Source organism: Chironomus tepperi, unplaced genomic scaffold (assembly GCF_022539635.2).
Source record: "Chironomus tepperi strain 1889 unplaced genomic scaffold, CSIRO-AGI_Ctep_v1 contig_454, whole genome shotgun sequence".
Taxonomy (NCBI): Eukaryota; Metazoa; Arthropoda; class Insecta; order Diptera; family Chironomidae; genus Chironomus; species Chironomus tepperi.
The window spans coordinates 251,528-277,392 of NW_027226576.1; the positions used below are offsets into that span (position 1 = coordinate 251,528).

The following is a 25,865-nucleotide window of genomic DNA, read 5'->3' on the forward strand; positions in this document are numbered from 1 at the left end:
CCTTTACTGCCAAATAACATTATCTTAGATTATAGAATTATTAATCTTTTCAGTAATGTCACACTATAAATATAATTCTTCTTGGTGTACTGAAGAATATAAAATATCAAATTTATGTTGCGCTGGTGGAGTCTCATTTCAGGCAAAGAAATAGAATAATTTTTAAAATTTTAGCAGTCGTTATTGCTTAACGTGAATTTTTGTTTATAATTTTAGGGACGTTCCAATACAATGGAAGATACGTTTAAAGTTATACCAAATATTAAAGGAACAGATGTATCAATTTTTGGAATATTTGATGGTCATGCTGGCGAGTTTGCTAGTAAATATGCATGTGATATTATAATGCCATGTATAAGTGATAAAATAGCAAATGTATTGAGCTTAATTGAACAGAAGAGTACCAAATTAAATATTGAAAATAATAATGTTAACGTTGCTGTAAAAGTAGAAGAAGAGTTTAATATATCTGATACAGAAGCTTATATTACACACGATAATAAGATAAATTATGAATTATTATTGAATAATGAAATCCTAAATGGAGATAAAATTTTAAATGAACGTCTTTCTAAAGCTGCATTGTTTTGTGGAACAACTTTTTGCTTAGTTTTAGTAGACATAACAAACAAAACTATCATTTGTGCAAATGTCGGAGATTCAAGGGCAGTGCTTTGCAATACAAAAGGTAATGCCGTTCAATTGTCATATGACCACAAACCTAACAATCCTGACGAATTGAAAAGAATTCAAGAAAATGGAGGATATGTGACCAACAAAGAGGGATGCTGGCGAGTTTCAGATGTTTTGGCAACTTCAAGATCTATAGGCGATTATCCCCTTAAATTGAAAAAAGTTATTATAGCCACTCCAGATTTTCAAATTATGAAATATAAAGATTTTAGGTACTAATTTTGATTAGTCTTTCGTTTCTAATCCTACTTAACTTCAATGTTGAAAATTTATCATTTTGTAATAGGTTCTTTCCAAAATTCATCATACTTGCAACGGATGGTGTTTGGGACGTTATATCCAATCAAAGTGCTTGCGATTATGTAAAGGAAAAAATTAAGGAACAGCATTGTGGTGCAAAGAGTTTAGTAAAAAAAGCGTATGCAAGGAAGTCAGAAGATAATATATCCGCTATTATCATAAGGTTTATTAAGCCAAAGAAAATTCATCAGAAATCTAGTTTTGATCCTTACGTTGGGACATATGAGTGGTTAAGATGATTTTAGTAAATTTAATGACTTGAAAGTAATTTTAATGATCCAAAACTTTGAAATTTATTTCTCAATTCTTATAATTTCTTTATAAATTATTATACACAATATAGTTTAATTAGATTTGCTAAAAGAATATTTTGTTCTGTTGTAATTATATGATGAGATGAAATCATATCACAAATCTCTTTTATAGATTCATATTGTCGAGTTTTACATAAATTAACTAGCATTTCAAAGAGTAAAATCAAATTTCCATCACAAAATTTTAAAAAGCTCAAGTGTTTTGACACAATTCCAGAGCTAAAATTTTCCGTAGTCCATGAAAATCTTTCCAAAATTTTTATATGAGATGGTGATTGGTGGTTTGCTGGTAGTTCCAATATAAGTAGTAGCAGTAATCGAGTAAATTCAACTCTAATTAGAACATCTGAATATAAATTTTCACACTTCCTCTCAGAAAAGTCTTCAATTATTTCTGTTAGTTTTTCCAAAGCAAATATGTAATCGTTTGACAGAATATTTTCATTACTTGCTTTTTCTAGTTCATAAATTCTGTGAGTATAAGAACTAAAATCGCTGGTAATGATCAAATTTTTGTTAATTTCATTAAATTCTCTAATAATGCATGCTTTAATTACTGGATCTTTCTCAGAACACAATGCCTGAGAATAACATCTATACGATCCCTTAATATATAAAATAAAAATTTATTATTTGAAGAAATAAATAAGAAATTTATTAGTAAAGCCTACCTCAATATTTGAATTATCATTAATACATCCAAGCATAGTTTTCCTCTCACTGGATTTTCGAAACATCCGTGCTCCCTTCAGTAATGCACTTTGAGCTTCAATATCACCTGAATTTTCACAGCTTTTAAAAACTCCTAGCATACATAGACCTCCATAATTTGCCAAACTTGGTATTTTATCAAACTTTAATGAAAGCTGATTAAATAAATTTGAGACTTCTTTTGTATCTTGTTTTTTGAATACGACTCTCTGCGATTTCTTTAGTTTATTTGCAGAATTTTTAAACTCGTCTATTAAATTCATCTCCAATTTAATATAATTAATAAAAAAATTAGAAAAGTCCTCGTGCTCGTCAGAATGAATTAAACGCATTCCACTTCATAAATAACTAATAAAAATCAGAGTTTGCAAAAACACAGTTTCGCCGTTAATTATTCCACTTTCCACATTATATACAGGATATCTTCATTACTTTAATTGCCAAGATATTAGCTATAATATTGACCAAAGTGAATACAATAATTTTTAAAAATGTGCTATAATAAATTTTGTTTTGAAAAATCTGTTCTAAAATTTTAGTTCAATTTTGATCCCGATCTTCACATTTATTAAAAATTAGTACTAAAAAGCGGCGTGATATCATAAGAATCTAGTGAAGCAGCTTCTTGACGATACTATAATTTTCCTTTCGAAATTCCTAAAGTTTGTTCTAAGTACATTACTGGTAAGGTCTGTCAAAGTAAACTTCAGTGCCACATTCAAATGTTTGTAGATCGGGAGCAAAACCTTAAAATTTTTCGCAACCTTAATTCATAAAAAAAATTTAATTAATAATGAAGCATCTTAAGTTTCTATCAAGAACTGTATTTGTAAGAAATAATGTAGAAGAAGCTTGCAGAGTACTGAATCGAGTTTTAGGAAAGGAAGGAATTTTCGATCAATACAGACGAACTAGATATTACGAAAAACCTTATCAAGTAAGAAAATAAAATAACTTTAAAGTTTATCTAAAATTAATAACATTGGGTTTAATATTAATATTTGTCTATATCTTTTAGGTTCGCAGAAGAGTGAATTTTGAGAAATGCAAAGCAATTTATAATGAAGACATGGACAGAAAAATACAATTTATATTAAGGAAAAATCGAACAGAACCGTTTCCTGGCCAATTCTAAATGTTAAATAAATAGCTTCATGTTGTTAATAAAATTAAAACAGTAGAAAGTAAAAAGTATTTAATAATACCTAAATAAATAATAGAACATATTTTTTTTTCTTTAATTCAGTTTATATTTACAATCAATCAATCATACGCATTAAAAGTAAAAAAAAAAAAACTATTAATTCTTGGATATTGTGTCCATTTCTCTTTAAATCTTATTCTTAAAAAATTCTGAAAATCACCATTCTTAAGTTGAAAATCATTCAAAAAAGACATTTAAACTGCAAACGTTAAATTATGTGAAGGAAGGTAAACCATTTTTTTATCGGTCAATATTGGACAAGTATAAAAATTTTAATGAAAAATAAATCTTAAAAGCATTTTTTGGTTTGAAAGTTACATATAAATGGATGCATTTCAAATTTATTTTGACTTTTACTTGTAAATTGGTTTCTTAATTCGAAATTTTAACTAATTCACACCTTATTAATTATAATTTTTAATTAAGAAATGGGAAAGATTAATTTTTAATTTAGTTCTTTTTTATTTCAGAGGTAAAAATCGTTGAAATAATTTTTTTATATATAAATTAATTACTTGCAGTATAAATGTGCTTCGATCAACTATGGAATGGCGATCTTTAAGCAAATTTTCTGCTTAATTTTCATCATCTTATGTATAAAAAGAAATATGTATGAGCGATATATATATATCTCATTGCATGTTCTAGGAGAAAGTGTAATATATTCTCATTACTAATCCTAACACAAATAATTTCAAAAAGATAGATAGAAGATGTAAAACATAATGAAAAATATGAATTCTGAAATATCCACAAAATTGGTGAAATGGACATAAAAAAATAAGTTGAAAAAATAGTAAAATGAAAAAATAAAATTCCTTTTAATTTTATTTTTTTCTTGAAACGTCGTCTTTCTTGTATCATTATCCAAAAAGTTCGGTGATTCTTATCATTCTCATTAATAATTCTAAGCTTAAATTTTTTATTCATTTTGAATAATTCAACGTTATCAAACTTATTTCTTGTCGCGCAAATATTTAAAATAAATTAACTAATCAAATCAATAGAAACCATAAAAAAATTCAATCCAAGACAGAGTTTAAGAAAGTATGTAATAAAGAATAATATAAATGTTAGTTATTTTGAAGCACTTTGAAAAATTCTTCTTACATGCAAAATATGATTGATTTAAAATGTAATTTTATATATTTTTTCGGTGTTTTATACGGTCTTTCCACTTTGCTTTGTTCTTACTCACTCAAAGGAAGTGACAAAATTTTTAGAAGAACACAATATAAATTACAATTTTTAATTTTGCTTGCTTTAGACTTGCGAGAAAAGGAAGGAAAATGTCCTTTAAAAAAAGTATGCTGGTTGGTTGGATTTTCCTCTGATCTGTAATATTATTATTTTGGATTGTAAAGTTATAAATTGTTTTTTACTTGTTAATTTTTTTTTTTTTTTGTTTGAAAGTTTGTGTTTATCTTCTTTATCTTTCAATATCCAAGTATATTTAAATCAAATCTGCGACATTACACGGCATTTCTTCAATTGTAGTATGATAATGTTGTTCAAGTTCTTGAAGAGCGCGACGATCTGCATCAGTAATAAAGTTGATAGCAACACCTTTACGTCCAAAACGACCACCACGTCCAATTCTAAAGGAAAAAAAAACATATTGTTAATACTAGATCTTTGTGTAAAAAAGTGCATCTACCTGTGAATATAGTTTTCTCTGATGCTAGGCAAATCATAATTTATAACCAATGAAACTTGTTGAACATCAATACCACGAGCAAGCAAATCAGTAGTAATGAGAACACGAGACGACCCACTACGGAATTGTTTCATGATCATATCTCTTTCACGTTGATCCATTTCACCGTGCATAGCAGAAACAGTAAAGTTTTTAGCTGTCATTTCCTCAGTCAATTGATCTACCTTACGACGAGTGTTACAGAAGATAACTGCTTGAGTTATACTTAATGTATCGTATAAATCGCAAAGTGTTCCCAATTTCCATTGTTCTTGCTTAACGTTCACATAAAATTGTCGGATACCCTCCAATGTCAATTCTTCCTTCTTAACAAGGATTTTGACTGGATCACGCATAAAATATTTGCTGACTTCCAAAACTTCTGGAGGCATTGTGGCCGAAAGTAAAATCACCTGAACATCATTAGGAAGCTTCTTAAAAACTTCTTGAATTTGATCTTTAAATCCACGAGATAACATCTCATCAGCTTCATCCAAGACGAACAATTTGATGTCAGCTGTGCGAAGGAATTTCCTTTGAATCATATCTTGGACACGTCCTGGGGTTCCAACAACAACATGTACTATAGATAATGATGGAAAAAAATATGTTAATATTTTACTGTATATATATACTCATATTTGACTTAAATACCTCCTTGTTCGAGATTCCTCATGTCTTCACGAACGTTAGTTCCTCCAATACAGGCGTGAGATTGAGCATTCATAAAGTCTCCCAAAGCAACGACGACTTTTTGAATTTGAGTAGCCAACTCACGAGCTAATCAAGATAAATTTATAGAAAAAAAATATTTTAGTGAATTTGTCTCCTTTCATTTAATAAATCTTTGTCATACTTGGAGCCAGGACTAATGCTTGACAACCGCGAACATCAGTGTCGATTGTTTGGAGAATAGCAATCGAAAAAGTAGCCGTCTTACCAGTACCTGTAATGTAAAAGTATTGTAGTACCAAAATAAACGAAAACTGTAGATATGAAGAATTTTACCTGATTGGGCTTGAGCGATTACATCTCGTCCACGAATGCATGGAATGATGGCTCTTTGTTCTAATGAAAAAAAAATGTAGTTTTTAATTTTTAACCGGCTTCATTATATATATGTAATAAAGTACTTACGAATAGCCGAAGGTTTTTCAAAACCATAAGCATAAATTCCACGAAGAAGTTTTTCCTTCAACACCATGTTATCGAAATTGTCAACAACTTCATCCCAATTTGATTCGATGATTCCTCCAACTTCCATTCCGGCGGGTCCATCGTAGGTTTCTTGGGCACGGTTATCTTCCCTATAATTAAATTTTTTTATCACTTTTATTTCATAACTTGATGAAAAAAAAGATTTATTTTATAATGTAAAAAATCTCAATGCATCCATTAAATGACTCATATTTGTTCGACTTTTTATTTTAAACTCCGTTAAACATAACCTCGATTTTCTTTTTAAAAAAATTAATTATCTGCTATACTTTTAGATTGGTTCTAACTATAGCATTCTAATGGAAAATTATTTTAATTTCTGCACTAATTAATTTTTAAAAAAATAACATATCTTTGTTTGAAAAACTTAAGAAGAAGGACTCCAAGCGAAAAAAAATTAAGTGAAATTTCAAAGAAAAAAAAAGTTTGAACTATGCTTTTATCTTTTACAGATTTAACTATAATATACACATTATATTTGAGTTTTCTTTTCACTTTCGGTTGCATTGAAGACTTATATACACTTTTATTATAATTTTGTCACCAGAATCACAGTTTTTTCGTACATTTTCTTAATTTTTTGAGTGTTACTCGTAGAACAAATTGTAGTTCAATAAATGATTTTTCTAAAAAGGAAATGCTTGTACTAAATTTTCAACCAAGTTGTATGGCCCTTTTTAATGGAAAAAGTTTCGTTCGAATTATCAAATACCAGTATTATTTTTGTTTTCTTTTTTAAAGTTTCTGAATTAACTATTATTTTTTAATATTTCTTATTAAAAATATCTATAATCTACAGGTAATAAACAAACTTGATAAAATTATAAGATACATATTAGGTAAATATTAAGATAAATTATCTAAAACTTAATTAAATTACTTATTTCATCTTTGATTTTATTTAACTAATCTTTATTGCATTTAAATGACTATAATAACAAATTTAACAGGGTCCTTTAATTTATCGGGGGTTTAGCAGTTTAGTATTTGGAGGTGGAATGTTTCTTGAGCAATTTAGTAAAATTAGTTGAAATGGGTTGAAATAATGAAATTAAGAAAGGAATAACCAACCAGCAATTAAGTTACCTACTTAAAAATGTTTATTTCGTTATGAATTTGAATAAGTAGAAAAAAGTCAGTTCAAAATTATTTGAGTTTAATTGCTCTAAAAAAAATATCTATTAAAATAGTTAGCTTCTTCATGGTCTTTTTTACCTTTGTACTGATAATTATTTCACATTGAGGCCCAAAGCGAAAAGTATGGTAAGAATGCATATGATGTGTCTACATTTTAGACACTGGTGAGTAGTATATAGGAAAAATGATTTTTTTTTCCATGAGTGCATTGTGCAGTAGTGGTGTCGATTATTTGACTTTTCAGGATTTGTACAAATCCCAAACCCCAGGACGACCTCCAAGTACTTGTAAAAATTTTAAATCAAATTTCAGGCATTTATTATTATTTACTATTTTAAATCTTGTTTAAATTCCTTAAAACTGCTATTTTTCACCTTAATTTTCTCAAACAGGGCATAAAACTCTTGTGAACATTTATCTTGACTTTTTTTTTTGAATTGAAAAATAGCAATTTTTTGTCAGAATTTTCTTAAAAATGTAAAAAATCACCTCAAGTTTCCTATATCAGAGTAAAAATTCATAGAAAATTGTAAGCTTTTTCCTGGATTCCTACACTAAATTGGATGGAGTCTCATTTTCAACTACGGGTCAGCAAAAAATTGGAATTTTCACCATGCACGATTAACTTACTTCACTTCTAAAATTTCAAAATTAACTAAAACAAATTTTCATACATAATAAAACTTGGATGCATCGACTTGAAACCGACATCTAAATTGGACTCGAAAGAGTCGATTCAACTACAGGTCAGCAAAAAATTGCACATCAGCAGCCCTAGATTTTTCTATTTTCAAAATTTTGTATGAAATTACATACACAAACGCAATGAGAAATGACTTTCTTCTATGAAATTAGTGAAATGAGTCGACTGATTCACCAGATATTTATGAAAATATTAATGAATAATCAAATTTTTTAAATGCCAAATACTTGGGATTTGTAATCGTGTGCTCGAAACTGTAATACTGTGCACGAAATATCTGGGTAAAACATTATTTTCTTCTATCCTGCTCACAACCCATACTTTTCGTTTTTGGCCACTATTTGAAATATCTTATTTAATATAGTCTTATATAAACGCACAACCTAATATAAATATAATAACTAAAATCGGGAAAATAATGTAAACACTCATTCTTGGGGTACATTGAGAAACTAAAAAAGAAATATCATCATCTTCATGTTCAATACCATCTTTTGTAGGAACTTCGACAATAACAACTTCATCAGAAAACATTTGTACCTTAAAATTACAGTATGTTGAATTTATGCACCCTTTTGTTTCAGATATATTTGAATATAGGTATGTTGGCTTAAAAATGTCAAATACAGCATGAATGTGATTAAAGGCATCATCGTTATCAGAGAAAAATATATAATAATAATATCCATTTGTGCTAACGTCGTGTTTACTCACTAAATGTGCTCCCTGCTCTAAATATTTAACACTATTACAATTTTTAGATGGAGGGAAGTATTTAGCGACTAGAATTTGTCCATCAAAACATTCAAGTAGAGAGTTCTCAAAACTCGATATTGAGTCTGAACTATTTTTTGGACTATACGTTTGAGCATTACCTCCATGATTAATGCCTCTTTCTAAAATAGTATCACGTTTTATTCTAATATTGCTATTGTGTATATTAGACAATTGCCTTTGTTTAGTTTTCTTATTGTGTGAATTAAAGTGACGTTTGGCACGACTTTTAATTTCTGTTTCAATATTTAAATTTGCTTTACTCTCCACATTTTCTGATAAGAAATTTTTGATTCCGTAATCTCCTTCATTACCATTTTGAATAGAATTTTTCTCCTTCTTTAAATAATTTAACGAGATATAATTTTTCTTTTTTTGAAGAACTTCATCATAAAATTCTTCTGCCGCATTATTAAATAAAGACTCTTCATCGTCAAATGGAATGTTCTCTTTAGATGACAGATGTAAATTTTCTTCTTTTAATATTATATCGTTTTCAACAATTTCTGCTGCTGTTTCAAAAGTAACTTTAACTTGCGATTTTTCAGCATTGTATGCGACTCCAAATTTATTTTTGTTATGTTCTAATAATCCACAAGTTCTCAAATTTCTTTCTCCTTTTACAACAAGTATTCTTGAACCTTCCAAGAGTGAACAAACTTTCAATTCCACTGTCGAGCCTTGACCCAAATAGAAGCCCCAGTATTCCAATGTGTCATCGGGTAGTATCATAGACTTTTTAAGTCTTATGTGCTTTCTTGTTTTTGACTCAATTGGCATCTTATGTAGCTGAAATGCACTGAATGTGGTGTTCATTTTAAGTACATGTTCTTGACAAAATATTGATGAGATTCCTTGACGTACTTCCAAAACATCTGATTCAGCTACTGAATAAATTGTATCCTTAAACACTTCATGCTTTAAATACAGCGGACAAATAATCAAGATTGTTGGAACTATTGCCACTAAACAACAAAAAGCCAAAACTCTTTTCACGCCGTGCATGTTGCAGCTGTTTTCTGCAAAACAAAGAATAATAAGAAAATATTTAAAACAATTCATGGTCATTTTTATAATAGGTACTTTTATAATGCTTCCGATTATTATGCCTTTATCATCAGAAATTCTTTTAAAGTAATAGGAAAGTTTACAAGTTTCTGAGATTGAATAATATATGTTGCACTATTCATATTAATTATTTTGTAAAAATTTTCTGGGTTCATAGGCCTTTATGAGCATATTCACAACCTAGTCTATCAAGGTATGTTGCGTATAAAATAAAGAATTAGAAAGAAAAGTCAAACATTTTAGACTGTAATTTTTTTCTATGAACTTGATAAAATTAATTTATACTTAATTTTAACTTTAAACTAAAATAAAATTGAAATTCAGTGTGAATATATCTAAAACCTTTATTTAAAAAATATTTTTTTTATAAACAAAAGAGTTCTAGTGCGGAATTTCGTATCTCGCTTGCATAAAAATTATTACTAAGTCAATTCAATAATTTAGCACAAACTTAAATACAGTAATATACACACTTTTACTAGGAAACAATTTTTTTTTTTATTTTTATGCTACCTGATTTAAAAAAAAATTATTAATTTGTGACTTACGAAAATTAACATTATTTCCCTTTAATGTTCTAATATCTTTGTACTAAAATTTAAATTGTTTTTTAATCGTTTTTCATTGGGAAAGTAAATTAAAAAAAATGGTTGATAACACCTAATATAGAAAAAATAATATAAATATGTATTAAAGGTAAGAAATATCTAGTATTTCAAAATGCATTGTTTATTTGTAGATATAGCGACAAAATTTAAAAAGAAAATTAGGTAATTTTTGACATTCTTATTTTGTTTCCCATAAAACAAACTATTACGAGATTTAATGAATAAACTTTTCCATTACAAGCGTTTTATCTTGACTTGAACAGAATTAGACTAATTCTAATTAATTTCAACGTGAGGAATATGGATCTTTTGGCCTTTAAAAGACAATTGATCTTTAAGGCTTTAATAAATGAACATTTTAGTCAACAACTTCTCTGGGCGAATCAGCTATTTCTTCGGAGTTTTTTTGATCTCCACTATTCATTGCATTTTCGAATGTTTCAATCAATTCTGGAATATCGTTATCTTCACTTAATAAGCCTTGTTTTGAAGCCATCGTAGCCGTAGCAAGTCGTTTTAACTGTGCTAAACCATCGGATCCTAAATGATTCATTATTCCGGGCAACATTTCAGCAATCTTAAATAAATAAAAACAAATGTCAACAAAATAAATATTAACGAATCCTCGATTTGCATATAAACAATACAGAATTTTTTATTAATGCAATCCGAGGACCCCCTTAAAAACATAACCTTGGCGAAAAGCCGAGATTAATTACTTGTTTAGTTTCACCATGACCAGTTATTGCAAAAACATTTGACTGGAGAGAGGCTTGTGTACGGGGATTATTGAAATGAATCACAGAACCATCATTCTTAATTAAATTAACTTCTTCAATTCCATTAATATTATTTACAGCCAATTTCTTCAATGTTGATTGAAGCTTCTTATCATCAGTTGCAGCACTTGTATGTACAATCTTTTTCTTTCGTCTTGGCATTCCTTAAGATCAATTCAATTATTGAAAAGATATCTAATATTAAAATTTTTTAAATACTTTTCTGCACAAATTCATGTGCTCTTTTTTTTTAATTTTTTAATTTAATTGTTTTCTAAAAATCTTCTACCTTTTCCGCCAATTCTTATTTCTGCAGCTTGAGCTTGCAACTTTTTTAACTTTTCCGGGTTCATTATATGTGAATTATTATTAATTATATGCAAAAAAAGGTGCACTTCGAGAAGCACGATGTGTACTAAATTTTTACGTTTTTCAAGGCGTGGAAACTCTGATGCAACTTTTAACGCATTTTTGAAATTTTTTTTTCAAAAAGGTGCTTAATAAATCACTTTGTGTGATTCGCCTAAACAAATCGTGTTTGGATCACTTGTTCGGCTGACGATAAAAACTTCTTAACTAGACATCGTAGAGAGCATTGTTTTACAGTGTTCTTCAATGTTTTTCGATGTTTTTACAGTATTTCCTGAACAATGTTTAAATTTTTTTCACCGTTATGTGGTTTAAATTTTTAAAATCCGGTAAATGATGAAATTCTTAAATTTCTATTTTGGTGATTTGGAATTAACTGGATCATGTTCTGTTGACCTAGAAATTATATGGATCCTACCGGATCTTAAAAACTGGTTGATTTTTCTAGCTTTTTATACTTTTATATGGTAGAAAAAGTAAATTAATATAGTTTTTTGAGGAATCCAGCTTTTGTAAATGCTTCAATTAATGATTTATTTCGATTTGGAGAGCGTCTTGTCGATTGTCGTGTCAGAATTTCAATTTTTCGACACATTATTGCAAAACAAATTGCGGCTTGAAACATAAATGTTCGTTAAAATTTGTCTACAAACAAAATAAATTTAATTAAATAGTACTTTTAAAGATCAAATTTTAACCCTAGATCTTTAGCGAACAATTCGCCAATGTTTTTGTTGGATAAAGTTCCATTGGAGTTTTACAAGTTGAGAAAAATTTTTAGTCGATTTTTGCAGTTCCATTTATTTTGCTGTAGATTAAAAATTATTAGTTCTATAAAAATCATCAATAATAAATGAAAGCATCTGACTGATTTAATTAGGGCTCTTTAATTGTATAATCTGCTGGATCATGATTTAAAAAATCGCTATCAAATAGTTGTTTATTTAGATATTTTTGTCCTCGCAACAATAATTGATCTTCTTTCTTTAACCAGTCATCCAATTCGTAGGAGTCTATTTCTTTCTTTAAATACTTTAAAAATATAGAATTTTGCATTAAAAGTTTGCTCAAATTATCGCATTCTTGTTCCAAATCATGAATCTCGTCGTTTGTAGTCAGTTTTAATTGCGTTCTATCAGTTGGCAAAATTATATTTTCTGGTATGTTTAATGATTTTTCAACTTCCATATTCACAATCTGCTGTATATTTGATTCTGTTGATTTCAGTATACGTTTCTCCATCTTTCCAATATAGCTTTCAATATTCTCAACATATTCTGGATTTGCTTTATTCATTAAGTCCATAAATTTTTTACTTATTGTCTGCATAGATTTATTTACTTGTTTCTTCCAAAAGAATTCCGAATCTAAAATAATGAACTTGTTTATTATAACAATTTCCTAAATATGTCTTATTGCATTTACTTACTTTCAAACTTAAAGTCTTTTATTGTAAATCCAAAAAGATTTAGTTCATATTCTTCTTTTTCGAAGCACGAGAAATGATCATGCTTGTTATCCATTATTAATTAATTGATTTGTTATTTTATTATTTTATTAGCAGAAAACGGTTTATTTTCTCTATTCTCAGAAATTCAATACAAATATGACTTTATTTTGTCTTAATGTCTGAGTGTATATTTTCCGATATTCGTATGAAGTTTTTATTAGTTTTTAACGACGTTTTGGATGTTATCAATAAATAGCTTGCATCGTTTGGTCTTTTGTGTAATTAAATAAACCTTTTAAAACTATTGATTTAAATTTGATGTTTAGCGCATGTTGTTAATCACGGAGTTTTTAACTTGTTTTTAGAACATCATGTTAAGGCTTCAAATCAAAACATTGTAAAATTGATATTAATATTAATATAAATTAACCGAAAAATAAAGCATTGCCTAGCAAAAATGAATGAGGAAGATAATAAAAATAAAGGCAAATATAGTTGCACAATTTGCGGCTTGAGTTTTCGTAGAAAGGATCGACTTGACAGGCACTTTTTTTTTCATACAGGAATAGTAAGTAGAAAACAAAAAATTAATTGAGTACATATCAAATATAATTATTAAAAAAATAATTTTTAGAAAGAGTTCAAGTGTGAATATGAGGATTGCGAGAAGTCATTTACAAATTTATCACATTTGAAGCGACATACAAAGAATTGTCATTTAAACAAGCCTCAAATTTCGTCATATGTCTGCGAATATTCAGATTGTCTTCAAGGATTCACAAATTTTAGCAACTTAAATAGACATTATAAAAAAAGTCACTTAAATGTTGTTGAATACAAATGTGATCAATGCTTCATTACCTGCCGACGAAAAGATCAGTTAAGAAGACATATGAAGAACAATCATAATGTTGGAAATTATACATATTCATGTGAAAAATGTGGAAATGGATATTTCAATATGTATTCATACTTGAAACATATTAAAGTACATGATATTAAGGAATGTAGTGATTGTCACAAGCATTTTGATAAATGGTCACAACTAGTGATACATCGTAAAGAAGAGCATAAAATTAACAAAAGTAATGATAAATTCGAATGTGATATTTGTGGAAAGATTTTCTGTAGAAAACCAAATATTAGAGAACATATGAAAATTCATTTGGCTAAGGAATACGTATATTCGTGTACTTATGAGAATTGTTCAAAATTTTACTCTGCAAAACGTAACTTAACAGCTCATATTCGATCAAAGCATGAAGGAAAGAACTTTTTATGCTACATATGTAAAATTAGTTTTTCCTCAAATCAAAGACTTCAAAAGCATATAGCAGCCCATGAGTCAAATAATTCAGCAACTCTTAAGAAATCAAATATAGCTTTTCTTTTGGGTATGAAACTTCACAGTACCATTCAAAGTGAATTCTATAAAAATGTCCCAAGTAATAAAATCATAGATGGAATATCAACTGAGTCAGAATTTAGTGATAACTAGTTTATTTTTATGTATATTATCTAATAAAGAATACGTGTTGTTACAAAGAATTTGTTATTTTTCTTTTACGCATTCCTTCTATCCATTCTTGTAGTTGCTCCTCGGGAGTTTTGGGATTAGACAAATAATATTGCTTTGGTGGTTTTCCTTCCTCAAGCTTTACAAAATAATGACAATGCTTATACTCCACTCTTCCAACTCTGCCTTTAGCATGTCTTCTAATTCCTTTAAAGTATTGACCTTTTCCACAAAAGGATTCAGCTAAAATATAATATGAAATGTTTTTTTAGCATGCAAACAACAAATTTTCGTCAATTTTCAACTCACATATCCATAAGTTGCTCTTAAATTCAACATTATGCTCTTTAACTGCCTTTTCTTGCGCTTCCAAAATGGTTTCTTTTACTGCCGAAGCACCTTTTTTCAAGACGAAAGTTAATTCCTTTATAGCCTCATCCACTGACATTCCTCTCACAAAGCTAGCGACATAATACATTTTTTTCGGACTATATTTTATATTTAATTTTTGATGACATACAAACTGGAAATTTAAAAAATTAGTAAAATTATATTTTTCAGCCAAAATCAAAGTTTTGAAAGATCAAACTTAACGATTTGTATCTTACCGCAGGTCTCTTTTCTTCATCTGAATATTGAGGCTCAAAAATCACTTTATTATTTTCAGTCCATTTTTTAAGACTGGTTCGATTATGAGAATTGGCCAATTTTTCCAGCATAGCCGATGTATGAATCAATGACGAGCCGAAAAATGAGTTCAGCAAATTTCTCTCATTTTTAAAAACTATTTGACTGCCTTTATTAATTAATTTAAGCATTTCAATTATTTTACAGAAAGATTTATTTTGAAATTAACCAATAATTGTTCAGCTGCAACTTGAAAATATTTGTTGACGCACAGCCGATTGTTGTATATATACCTACCTACACAAAAAGAATAATAAGAAAAAATAATGATAATCTTTCACATGATTTTTGAATTTAACGGTTTGTATATTTAAAAAACTAAAACAAAATATTTTAACTGAAATTGGCTGTGATTATGAGTAGGTAAGAGAAGTAATAATAATCATTTCTTCTAAACGTTCTATTTGGTCAGCCGCCGCAAATTATATCATTGTCCCACTAGAAGTGGCGCAGAGAAAGTCTCTAAGAATATTATTAAATAAAAGCTGGTTCTGCAGCAAATCTGACCTACACTAAAAAAAAACGTTTAACTTTTTCTTTACAAATCAATCTTTGTTCAAAAAATTACAAAAGTGCTCGTGTTATTGATCGAATGACTTAAGCGCATTTTTATCCCAGCGATCAGTAATTGATTAATAAGTTACTTCCAGACCAAAAAAAAAGAGATCCAGTTTAATCAAGGCCACTTTTAAACCCACAAAACAAGATTCAGTAGAATCCAGGTCACTTCTAGACCCAATAAACAAGATCCAGTAGGATCCAAGTCACTTCAAGACCCACAAAACAAGATCCAGTAAATTCCAAGTCATCATACTAGATTTTTAAAAATTTCGTCATTTAACGGATTTTCATAATTCAAACCATTTAACGGTTACGACAAATTTAAATTTTGTTCAGTAAATACTGTTAAAACATCGAAGAACTTTGAAAAACACTGTAAAACAATGAAAAAACGTGTTGTTGTTGTATATGAAAATGAAAAATTGTTAATTATAGCATTTATGCATTAATTTGAAACTTTTAAATGCCCGGCACCGCAATAACTTTATGGAACTGATCTTTTAAAACCATTCCGAGCTCTCAACGATGTCTAGATAAAAAGTTTTTAACATCATCCGAGCAAACGACCGAACTGTCTTATTAAGCTACCTTTTTGAAAAAAATTTCAAAAATGCGCTAAAAAAACGTCAGGCAATATTTGATACTATTTTTAATAGTAATTAATGCATACCACAATCTAAAGGAATAAGGAATTTTATTAATCCGATATTTTGGGATCTTGCATAATATTTTTTTAATTTATGAAAGATGTTTAAAATGAATCAAGAAAAATTATAGTGCAATATAGCACATTCTTGATTTGAATATTGGTATTGCCATGGTTTCATAAATTATACAAACTTTACAGTGGTCATCATGAGTAACTTTCAAGATCTTTCAGAGGCTCAATCAAAGCTAATTATTAGTAGAATCAATCACACTGAAAGAAATATTAGTCTAATAAATGAGAGTTTTCAAAAAATGATAAAGAAAGAAAATAAAATTTGCAAAAAGATTGACGAAATTGCAAATAAATATAAATTTATTTCTGAGAATGAAACTTTCGATGAATCATTTTCAAAAATGTTTGAGAATATGTCAAATATTATGGTGCATTTGGCAGACATAAAAGCTATCAAGATTGAAAGAATCGAAGATAGGTTATTTCCTGATTTGATGCAATGTGAATTGATTTGTAAAAAAACACGAGACGAGACTAAACATTTAATTGCTTCAAGAGATTTTGAATTAAACAAAAGAAATCAGATTACTTTACACAAAAAAGCAAAGAAGGATATTTTAACTGAAAATGAAACGATGCTGTCTAATATTCAAGTATCTAAAGTGTTAAAGGAAATTCTGTCCACAACTGAAAAATTTGAAGTTCAAAAATTTGATGACTTTAAACAATTTTTACTAAACTTTATCCTAATTGAAATGAAATATTTTGCTTCTGGAATAGAAATCTTAACATCTGCATATGAGGATATTATAACCATTGATGAACGATCTGAGGTTTGTTGAGAAACATTTAAGCCAATTATCTAAATGCTAATCTTTTAATATTATTGTATAAAGCAATTCAGTGCACAAATAAAAGGATATAATAAGGTAATAATATATGTCATTAATAAAATACATCTTTATATTTAAAGAAATTATTTTTTTTTAGCAATTTAAAAAGCAAATTGAACAAGATTCTTTTCATGGATATAAAAAAATTCCGTTTATGCGAGCTCTTTCTCGTTTTTCGCATTCAACATCGAACGTTGACATGATAGGAAAAGATGAAAATTTACTTAAGAAAAGGAATGCTTCGAAAAGTCTAATGTCGCTGAATTCTTTAGAGTCAAACAATCCGAAGAGTAGTCGAAAACATATTTCTACAAAAAAATCTATAGTAACAATATTTAATTCATATTAAAATTTATAAGAAAATTATTGTTTGTCTTTATTATTTATTGATTTAGATAGAGAACGTAAGCACCTCAGATGACACTGACATCAATGACTCTAGCGATATGGAACCAACCGATACGGATAATGATAAAAATAAACCACAAAACTAAACTTCCATTTAAATTTTGACGTGTAATGTAAATCAGTTCATATCTATGACAACTAGATTTGATTGATCAAACATTGTTACTTTTATACTATCTATAAAGATCAAATTCTTTCGAACTATTGTATAAAGTAATTTATGTTTTATTGAATTATTCGGATACATCCATGAACTTAAAAATACAATATAGCAAGAATGATAATTTTAGTAGTTATTAATTAATATAAATAAAGATCATTAGTTATAGCTGTGCAAATCATTGATTAACAATTAGCACGTTCTGCATTAATCTGGTCGTTGACTATTACCCTTGATTCCTTGAAATTATAAAGAAGGAAATACATAAAAAAATAAACAAAATAAATGAAATAGGATCAATGAAAAAATATACTAAATTAGGCATATTTAAAAATCAGGACAATCAAAATTTTAAGTCACTGATTAAGAAAAAGACTTTGATGGTTTAAAAGTAATTGCTGTTGATTCCAACACTGGTATCGCTATTATAGTTAAATTGTTATAGTTATTATTAATTATATCTTAAATAACATATATCGATACACAATTTTCTGAGTCATTGGTTACTTACTTGTCAATGTTTTGCTCTGATACTCCTGCTTGCTGCATTAAATCACTGATACTTTTCTCTAAATCATCAATTCGATTCCCCATTTCATCTATTCTCCCAATTATTTGTTCACTCATGCACTGGAACTTATCCTGTACATTTTGCAATAAGTTTTGAACCTAAAATTTAAATTAAAATTCAGCTACTGTTTCTACTAATGTATAAAATTTAGTCAAAACTTACGTAGATTATTAGTTCCTCGTTGTTTTTTGGATCGATGTTGCTATTCATTGAATAGTTATTAGTCTTTTCCATTTCATCAATGTCGCTCTTTAATTCACTCATTTCGCAATATATGTATGTTGTGATCTGTCCACAAAATAACAATTATTACTAAAATGTATATTTTCTTTCTATGCAGAAAATAGCTTAAAAATTCTTGTACTAAATTATTAGTTCTAAACTTAAGCAGAAAATAAATTTGAAAATGTCGTTTTGTAAAATTGGCAAGGGAGTCTAACTTGAAGGATTTTAAAGAACTAAATACTTCAATTTTAAGGATGTAAATTAAAGGATTGTAACAAATATTTTTGTAATTTTAATAAAGTTTGAATTGGTAAAAGCTGAATTAATTTTTATGGCGTTTCTTAGTTAAATTTGTCAACAAAATAGCATTACCCTGAATTTATGTTACAAGCCACTACTCGTTAGTAAGCCACTGGCTTAGTAAAGAAATTTGACTCTGAAAAAAATTTTATATCCGTTAATAAGCCCCTACCAAAAAGTCATTAATTAAACTAGATAAAATAATTTTTCCTTGTTTAAATTTAGACATTGAAGATCAATAAAAACTAGAAAAAATTTATAATTTTCAAGATTTCCTTGAAAATTTTTGATTTTTCTTCATTGTTATTAAATTTTTAATATTTTTTTAAAGTTTATAAGTTGAAAATATTTCAGAGTATATAATATAATAAAAGATTTTCAATCATGAAATGGTTTAAATTTAAATGTAATTTTGGTTTCATCGATAATGCACTTGTCTTTAATTTTCTTTCTTTCTTCTTTGAGCGAGCATTCCTTATTTATTCACATACATAGGTTCATATCGCTCATACATGTTTATTTCTAATTTTTCTTTCACTTTTTTGTTTTGTTTATAAGAAGCTTGTAATCATAAACAACCTACGCAATCAATCTAACGACCAAGGCATTGATGTACCAGACTTTTTATTGAAATAATGAGCTTATGGTTTTTGAATCGAAAAAAATGCTAATTTATGATATGACATACACTAAAATTAAAATATCATTTCCAATTTCAATTAAAATTCACTCCAAATTTTGTATAATTATTTGACAGTAATGAATCTTCATAAGTGCTTATTAGGAAATAAATTAAATATATATATTGCTTTATTAAGGCGAAATGAGATTAAGAAAAATATGGACAATTATTAAAAAAAATTACAAAAGTCCTCATTACTTAAGCGATCAGTAATTGATTAATAAGACTTACAGAACTAAAACACAAATCATCCAGGATCCAGGTCACTTATTTTCATGTAAATCCAGTGTAGTTTGATCCAGTAAGATCCAGGTCACTTATTCTTAAAAACAAGATCCATTATAAAACTTCCACAAATTTAAGAACTTCATCATTTAACGGATTTTCTTAATTCAAACCTCATAACGATCAAAAAAAAATTCAAACATTGTTCAGTAAAGTTAAAACATCGACAAACATTGGAAAACTTTTGAAAAAAGTTGTTGTATATGAAAATGAAAAACTGTTAATTATTCATGCGTTATTTACGTTCTAAATGACCGAAAAAATAATTGATCTATTAGAGCTCTCTACGATGTCTAGTTTTCGAGATCTCGCCCCCGAACGAACGAACGAACGAATGTCGAACGAACGAAAAAGTGCTTTATTAAGCTTTTTGAAAACAAGTTCAAAAATGCGCTAAAAAATACTTCGACCTGGTCGAAAAAAAATTCTACGTCAGTAACGGAGAGATTTTGCTAATTTACTCGAATATTTTCCATTATGCTATATGATTATAAAGTCTTTCTGGGCTTGTAGATCAATTGTTGGAAAAAACTGGGGACTGAAGCCTAGTATGATGTATTGGTTGTATGAACAAATTATTATTCCAAGAATAACGTATGGATGTGTTATTTGGTGGCATAAATTAAAGCAGGTAAATGCATCTCAGAAAGTAGAGAAGCTACAAAGGATGGCCGAATTGGCTATTTGTGGAGCTTGGAAAACTACTCCCAAATTGGCCTTGGACAGATTTCTTGAGCTACCTCCACTTCGAACCAGAATTGAAGCGGTAGCCAAATCCAGTGCATGTAAGCTGGTAATTAATAAGTTATGGATTTATGATTAGATTTTTACAGGTCATTTAGAATTGAATAGGTTTCTAAGGGGTGTTAATTTGTATTTGATTGAATCCGATCATTTAGTACCAAAATTTATATTTGACAAATCTTTTAGAATAATTGTAACAGAAGATAATGATAATGATGTAAAAGCTAATGATTTGATGGATAACGACTGCATATATGTGTATTCTGACGCATCAAAGTCAGATAGAGGTGTCGGTATCGGCTTGTTCAGTTATGATTTAAATTTAAAAGCATCTCACAAATTACAGGATCATGCTTCTGTCTTTCAGGCCGAAGTTCAAGCTATTTGTGAAGGGGCTAGTTACTGTTTAGATAAGAATTTGAAAGGTGGTAAGATATGTTTTTTAACGGACAGTCGTTCTGCTTTATCGTCCTTGAGCAACTGTATTGTTAGATCTAAAACAGTACTAGATTGTGTCTAATCTATCAGCTTTAGGTCAAGACAATGAAGTCATCCTCAGATGGATACCAGGACATAGCGGAATTGACGGAAATGAGATGGCAGATGAATTAGCTAAAGAAGCAGCAGGCAGAGAAGACTACGAAAAGTCTGTGCACTTTAGTTTTGATATTTTAAAATCAGAAATACGTGAATGGATGCAAAGGGAACATTTTCGTGTTTGGAATCTAGCAGAAAGAGCTATGACGGCTAAAAGTCTGATTGGTCCAAGAAACAGGAACAAATTATCGGACACCCTTTCGCTATCGAGAAGGGACTTAAGTATCTTAATTGGTGCTTTAACAGGACATATGAGTATCAATAGTTTTCTTTTTAAATTAAATTTGACTAACAGCAAATATTGCAGGTTTTGTGGTGTGGATGAAGAAACAATCATACACATTCTTTGTAGATGCAGGTCTTTACGCATGCAGCGAGTTAAACACTTTGATTCGGACTTTGCGGTTGTTGAGGACATACCAAAACAACGCTATTTGGACATTGTTAGCTTCATCAAGGACATAGGCATTTTGTAGAGAATTTGGGATGGTACAACAGATCATCGATCGCAGTGCCGTTGCTATAAGCAAACCCAACATTATATTCTATTCTATTCTATATGATTTTAAATTTTTATCCTATAGAACTCGCCGAGACACACAATTTGGGAAAAATTTTACACATTTTCGTTGCTTGGTTCCTTTGCTAGAGCCATTTATATCACCGTTACTGACGAAGAATTTTAGGGATTTAGTAATTTGAGGCTTCAAAACCATTAATAATTTTTTTTTTGTACCAGCTAATTTAAAAATTTTAAGTCTCAATGGTACATGAGCTTCTCGCTGACATTTCTGACTATTAACATTTTTGTTAAAAAATTATGTAACGGTTGGCCATAAATTTGAATTTTTTCAACGAAATTTAGTCAGTGAAATTATTGTAAACAAACCAAAATTCATTAAAAACTAATTAAAGAAACAGAATTGAACTGATATTAAAGCAGGAAATGATTAAATGAATTGTATTCTGTGCGATAATCGATTTTAATCAAAGGTAATGGAATGGATTTAGCGATTTTTTTTTCAAACCAAATTTTTGATACATTCACACAAATTGTTCTATAATATTTAAATTATGAAAAACCGTTATTGAAATTTCCTCAAATTTTCGACCAGGCCGACATATAAGCAAGACTTATTCATCAGGTGGATTTTTCATGTAATGTGTAGTTTGTTATTGCTTTGTTTCGGTTACATTATACATGGTTAACGCATTTGGTAATTCATTTACTTTATTTTAAAAATAATCATGACATAAACGAGTAAAAATTAAGATTCTTTTGATAAGGGGCCGTTCACTTATTACGTTACGCAAAAAAACTAATTTCTAGACCCCCTCCCCCCCCTTGTTACAAAATGTCGTTAAAAAAAAAAATTTTTTGGTTGAGGCTGTTACAAAATCCTAGACCACCCTCCCCCCTAAAAAGCGAACGTAATAAGTGAACGGCCCCATATTTGAGCTTTAAAAAAAGGAATTCAATCTGTATATTTTTATGCAGAAAATTAATATTTAATTTTATTGTCAACATGCTATATATCTTATAAAATTAGTTACTTTTTACACATTATTATTAATCATTTAAAACAGCTTCTGAGTTAATTTTGAAAAAGATAAAAGTATTTAAACATTTTATTTTATTAAATAATTTATTCAAATTTATGTATCTATCATTTAATTTAAAACATATATTTCAACACCGACTGATGGACATAAAAATTTAAATTTATTTAATTCATGTGGATACAAAAATATAAAGAATTTTTTTTTTAGAAAAAGCAATACCCTGAATTTACGTTATAAGCCGGTGGCTTTTCAGAAGAAAAAAGTTTTCAAAACCGTAAAAAAGGTTTAATAACGAGTAGTGGCTTAATAAAAAAATGTAAATAAATAAAGAAAATCGAAAATTTTCATGGAAATAGTTAAAATTATTAATTTTTTCTAGTTTTTACTGATTATTAGTATCCGAATATGTCTTTTAAAAATGGAAATATCATTTTATCTAGTTTAATTAATTATATTTTGGTAGTGGCTTATTAACGAATACAAACATTTATCCAGAGTCAAATTTCTTTATTAAGCCACTACTCGTTAGTAAGTCACTGGCTTTACCACTTCCTAAATAATTTCACAAAAAATGATGTTTCTCTTAATTTGCTTCAATTTTCATTGTACACTTCAATATACTTTAATTAAGGAAATATTTCCATTTTTATACCCGTTACTTATACTTTTTTTTGGAATTTGTTGTAGACATCATTTAAAAGCAAATTCAGACTACTCAAACACTTTTACAGTTTCTTTATTGGTTTAATCGATGGTTCCTTAGTTAATGCGTCTTAAATTGAGCTTCTTAACAACTTCTTAATACTCAGAATCAAGCTATTAAGTTAAAATATTTAATTATTTTCAACGATCAAAAAAAGTATTAGTAACGAAATTCGAAACGAGCTTTTTGGTCTACCTCGAGATCTCTTTCCATCCAGAAAGTAACCAGTTGTCACTTTAAGTATTGAGGCATCATCTGGCCTTCTATTCACATGACCAGCCCATTGTAAACGATTTATTCGCAGAACTGTAACTATATCAGTCTCCTGAAATAACTCATAAAGTTCATAAATATGTCTGCTTCTGAATTCATTCCCATCTTTGATAGGTCCGTAAATCGTTCTCAATACACGTCTCTCGAAGACACTAATTGCTTCTTCATCTGACGCCGTTGTATTCCAGGTCTCAGATCCATATAATATAATTACTCTGATCAACGTAGATTTATAGATATTCTTTTTGGTGCCTCTCGATAAACTTCTGGATGTTAAAAGGTGCATAAAAGAGGTACGCACAATATCTCGACTGTATCCGCTTCCGCATTTCCAAACTCACATCCGATATCGGATTAATCAAGGATCCAAGGTATTTGAACTCCTCCACCATTTCGAAACGTTTTCCTTTCACACACAAGTGACTGCCAAAAGGCTGCTTGGTTCTACCAGTAATATTTTGGTCTTTTCCTCGTTTACATACAATCCCAACTTAAGTGCTTCTCGTTCTAGCTTGGAGTACGTGTCTGTGATGGATCAAATCTGAGGTCCTTAGTTAAATAAAATCACTGCTTTGTCCTAAAGAATAATTCTATCTTGATATTTAAATTAATTTTCTGTGAAATTGATTTTTCTCAAAATGTAAACAAAACAAAACTGAACTTCGGATAATAATATTTTGAAACAGAAACATTTGTGATAAAAAAAATTTGGACAATAATTAAAGGATCAAACATTTATTTATCACATTTATTTATCGCATAGCCATTTATTTGTCACACTATTTGTTTTGTGTATTTATATAATCATAATTACTGAAATTCATATAGAAATGCTCAGTTAACGAGAAAAAAAGCCAAAAACATCAAATTACTGCAGTGTGATGAATTTTTGAACGTCCAAGCCCACGTTCAATTTTACAATCTTTTACAAATAATGTTTACATTAGATACAAAATTCCGAGTGATCGAGATATAAGAAAATCTATCTAAATAGGTACCAACCTATTTTTAAAATTGTAACTTTAAAATTAAATATAAAAACATATATAAAAATAATAAACTGGAAAAACCTAGGATGAAAAATATAAAAAATTATTTGTTTCCTGTGCAAACTCTTGAAGGATTTTTGAGATGTTTTTTAAGAGATAATTAAAAATAAAAAAGCACCAAATAAAAAAATCTCTCTAATTAAAAAACCCCTTCGATGAAAGGACATAAAATGGACAGAAATACTGATAGTCAATGTGCGCGCAATAGCGTATTTTTCTTTAAAAAAATGCAATAATAATATGAAAAATAAAGATTTATCTTCATTTTTTATTCTGTATGGTTGATTGAAAAAGAAAGCTTTTTCAGGTGGGAAATAATTGTTGATCTAACCATTTTATGCTTAATTTAAAATACTGAACGTTAGTTGCATCACTCATTAAATTTTTTTAAAATATCTGTCAGGATTTTAAATTTCATAACGGTTTTAAAGATTAAAAAAAATATTTTTTAAATTAAAAAAGCTTTTAAATAGGTATAGTTTAAAAATACTACATTTGCTTATTTATTTTTTTTTTAATGTTTTTCTATGAGTGTACATATGTATGTGAATATACATTCAATATAATAAAGTGACAATGGATTAAAGAACAACGTGGGAGTTCTTTTTTGATTTTCATCTTTACAAAACAATATAGTAGAAACTTGAACCTGTTAACATACCTTTTCTCCAAACGTTATTTAAAATTTCAGTTTTTGTATGAAAGAATGCTTATTAAATATTGCAAAAAATCTATAAAATTTTAGGAAAAAAATTTTTTTCTCTGTAAGTTTTAGAATCAAATATTACTGTTCATTTAATTCTCATATATTTGGACAATCCTATTTATTTTCATAAGTAAGTATAATTAACTAGTAAGTTTTCTTTAATTATTAATAAAATATAATTGTTTCCGTTCTAAATAAAAAAAAAAAACAATAAAGATGACTTCTAATAAGTTTCATATCGAAATACTTTTTTCAAC

The 25,865-nt window shown here is 28.3% G+C and overlaps 9 protein-coding genes across 14 annotated transcripts; 3 read left to right on the forward strand and 6 right to left on the reverse strand.

Annotated features, from left to right (window-relative positions):
* Positions 1 to 14: 14 nt before the first annotated feature.
* Positions 15 to 1,323, forward strand: LOC139098869 (protein phosphatase 1L-like). The gene is made up of 3 exons (XM_070651229.1): positions 15 to 142; positions 217 to 905; positions 980 to 1,323. Exons 1-3 carry the CDS (start codon positions 56 to 58, stop codon positions 1,230 to 1,232), a joined length of 1,029 nt encoding a protein of 342 aa, XP_070507330.1. The 5' UTR covers positions 15 to 55; the 3' UTR covers positions 1,233 to 1,323.
* On the reverse strand, positions 1,307 to 2,894 carry Hap40 (Huntingtin-associated protein 40 kDa). Its single transcript, XM_070651233.1, has 2 exons — positions 1,979 to 2,894; positions 1,307 to 1,912 (listed from the first exon to the last, which is right to left on the reverse strand). The coding sequence occupies exons 1-2, from the start codon at positions 2,348 to 2,350 to the stop codon at positions 1,322 to 1,324; spliced, it is 963 nt and encodes a 320-aa protein (XP_070507334.1). The 5' UTR covers positions 2,351 to 2,894; the 3' UTR covers positions 1,307 to 1,321.
* A 1,125-nt stretch (positions 2,895 to 4,019) lies between these two features.
* eIF4A (eukaryotic translation initiation factor 4A) lies at positions 4,020 to 6,842 on the reverse strand. The gene is made up of 7 exons (XM_070651228.1): positions 6,703 to 6,842; positions 6,056 to 6,225; positions 5,927 to 5,986; positions 5,775 to 5,864; positions 5,573 to 5,698; positions 4,880 to 5,501; positions 4,020 to 4,820 (listed from the first exon to the last, which is right to left on the reverse strand). Coding segments are annotated over exons 1-7 (1,215 nt in total). The 5' UTR covers positions 6,705 to 6,842; the 3' UTR covers positions 4,020 to 4,675.
* Positions 6,843 to 8,154: 1,312 nt separating this feature from the next.
* Positions 8,155 to 10,431, reverse strand: LOC139098865 (uncharacterized). 4 transcript variants are annotated; one of them, XM_070651224.1, is made up of 2 exons: positions 10,367 to 10,431; positions 8,155 to 9,769 (listed from the first exon to the last, which is right to left on the reverse strand). In XM_070651224.1, the coding sequence occupies exon 2, from the start codon at positions 9,753 to 9,755 to the stop codon at positions 8,343 to 8,345; it is 1,413 nt and encodes a 470-aa protein (XP_070507325.1). In that variant the 5' UTR covers positions 9,756 to 9,769; positions 10,367 to 10,431; the 3' UTR covers positions 8,155 to 8,342. The 4 variants fall into 4 exon arrangements, with proteins under 4 accessions (XP_070507325.1, XP_070507326.1, XP_070507324.1 ...); XM_070651225.1 differs by lacking the exon at positions 10,367 to 10,431 and adding an exon at positions 10,292 to 10,347; XM_070651223.1 differs by lacking the exon at positions 10,367 to 10,431 and adding an exon at positions 9,834 to 10,212.
* Positions 10,432 to 10,526: 95 nt separating this feature from the next.
* LOC139098873 (transcription factor BTF3 homolog 4-like) lies at positions 10,527 to 11,697 on the reverse strand. The gene is made up of 3 exons (XM_070651235.1): positions 11,495 to 11,697; positions 11,146 to 11,369; positions 10,527 to 11,003 (listed from the first exon to the last, which is right to left on the reverse strand). The coding sequence occupies exons 1-3, from the start codon at positions 11,556 to 11,558 to the stop codon at positions 10,785 to 10,787; spliced, it is 507 nt and encodes a 168-aa protein (XP_070507336.1). The 5' UTR covers positions 11,559 to 11,697; the 3' UTR covers positions 10,527 to 10,784.
* Positions 11,698 to 13,187: 1,490 nt separating this feature from the next.
* LOC139098870 (transcription factor IIIA-like) lies at positions 13,188 to 14,572 on the forward strand. Of its 2 annotated transcripts, XM_070651232.1 has the most exons (3): positions 13,188 to 13,302; positions 13,390 to 13,592; positions 13,659 to 14,572. In XM_070651232.1, the coding sequence occupies exons 2-3, from the start codon at positions 13,482 to 13,484 to the stop codon at positions 14,520 to 14,522; spliced, it is 975 nt and encodes a 324-aa protein (XP_070507333.1). In that variant the 5' UTR covers positions 13,188 to 13,302; positions 13,390 to 13,481; the 3' UTR covers positions 14,523 to 14,572. The 2 variants fall into 2 exon arrangements, with proteins under 2 accessions (XP_070507333.1, XP_070507332.1); XM_070651231.1 differs by lacking the exon at positions 13,188 to 13,302 and having other exon boundaries at positions 13,329 to 13,592.
* mRpL22 (mitochondrial ribosomal protein L22) lies at positions 14,493 to 15,424 on the reverse strand. Its single transcript, XM_070651234.1, has 3 exons — positions 15,149 to 15,424; positions 14,850 to 15,063; positions 14,493 to 14,783 (listed from the first exon to the last, which is right to left on the reverse strand). Exons 1-3 carry the CDS (start codon positions 15,356 to 15,358, stop codon positions 14,563 to 14,565), a joined length of 645 nt encoding a protein of 214 aa, XP_070507335.1. The 5' UTR covers positions 15,359 to 15,424; the 3' UTR covers positions 14,493 to 14,562.
* A 2,528-nt stretch (positions 15,425 to 17,952) lies between these two features.
* Positions 17,953 to 18,856, reverse strand: LOC139098840 (heat shock factor-binding protein 1). Of its 2 annotated transcripts, none has more exons than XM_070651180.1 (3): positions 18,644 to 18,856; positions 18,422 to 18,579; positions 17,953 to 18,149 (listed from the first exon to the last, which is right to left on the reverse strand). In XM_070651180.1, exons 1-3 carry the CDS (start codon positions 18,743 to 18,745, stop codon positions 18,137 to 18,139), a joined length of 273 nt encoding a protein of 90 aa, XP_070507281.1. In that variant the 5' UTR covers positions 18,746 to 18,856; the 3' UTR covers positions 17,953 to 18,136. The 2 variants fall into 2 exon arrangements, with proteins under 2 accessions (XP_070507281.1, XP_070507280.1); XM_070651179.1 differs by lacking the exon at positions 17,953 to 18,149 and adding an exon at positions 18,173 to 18,332.
* Positions 18,857 to 20,526: 1,670 nt separating this feature from the next.
* On the forward strand, positions 20,527 to 21,790 carry LOC139098812 (uncharacterized). The gene is made up of 3 exons (XM_070651141.1): positions 20,527 to 20,758; positions 20,807 to 21,145; positions 21,246 to 21,790. The coding sequence occupies exons 1-3, from the start codon at positions 20,527 to 20,529 to the stop codon at positions 21,788 to 21,790; spliced, it is 1,116 nt and encodes a 371-aa protein (XP_070507242.1).
* The last annotated feature ends 4,075 nt before the right edge of the window (positions 21,791 to 25,865 follow it).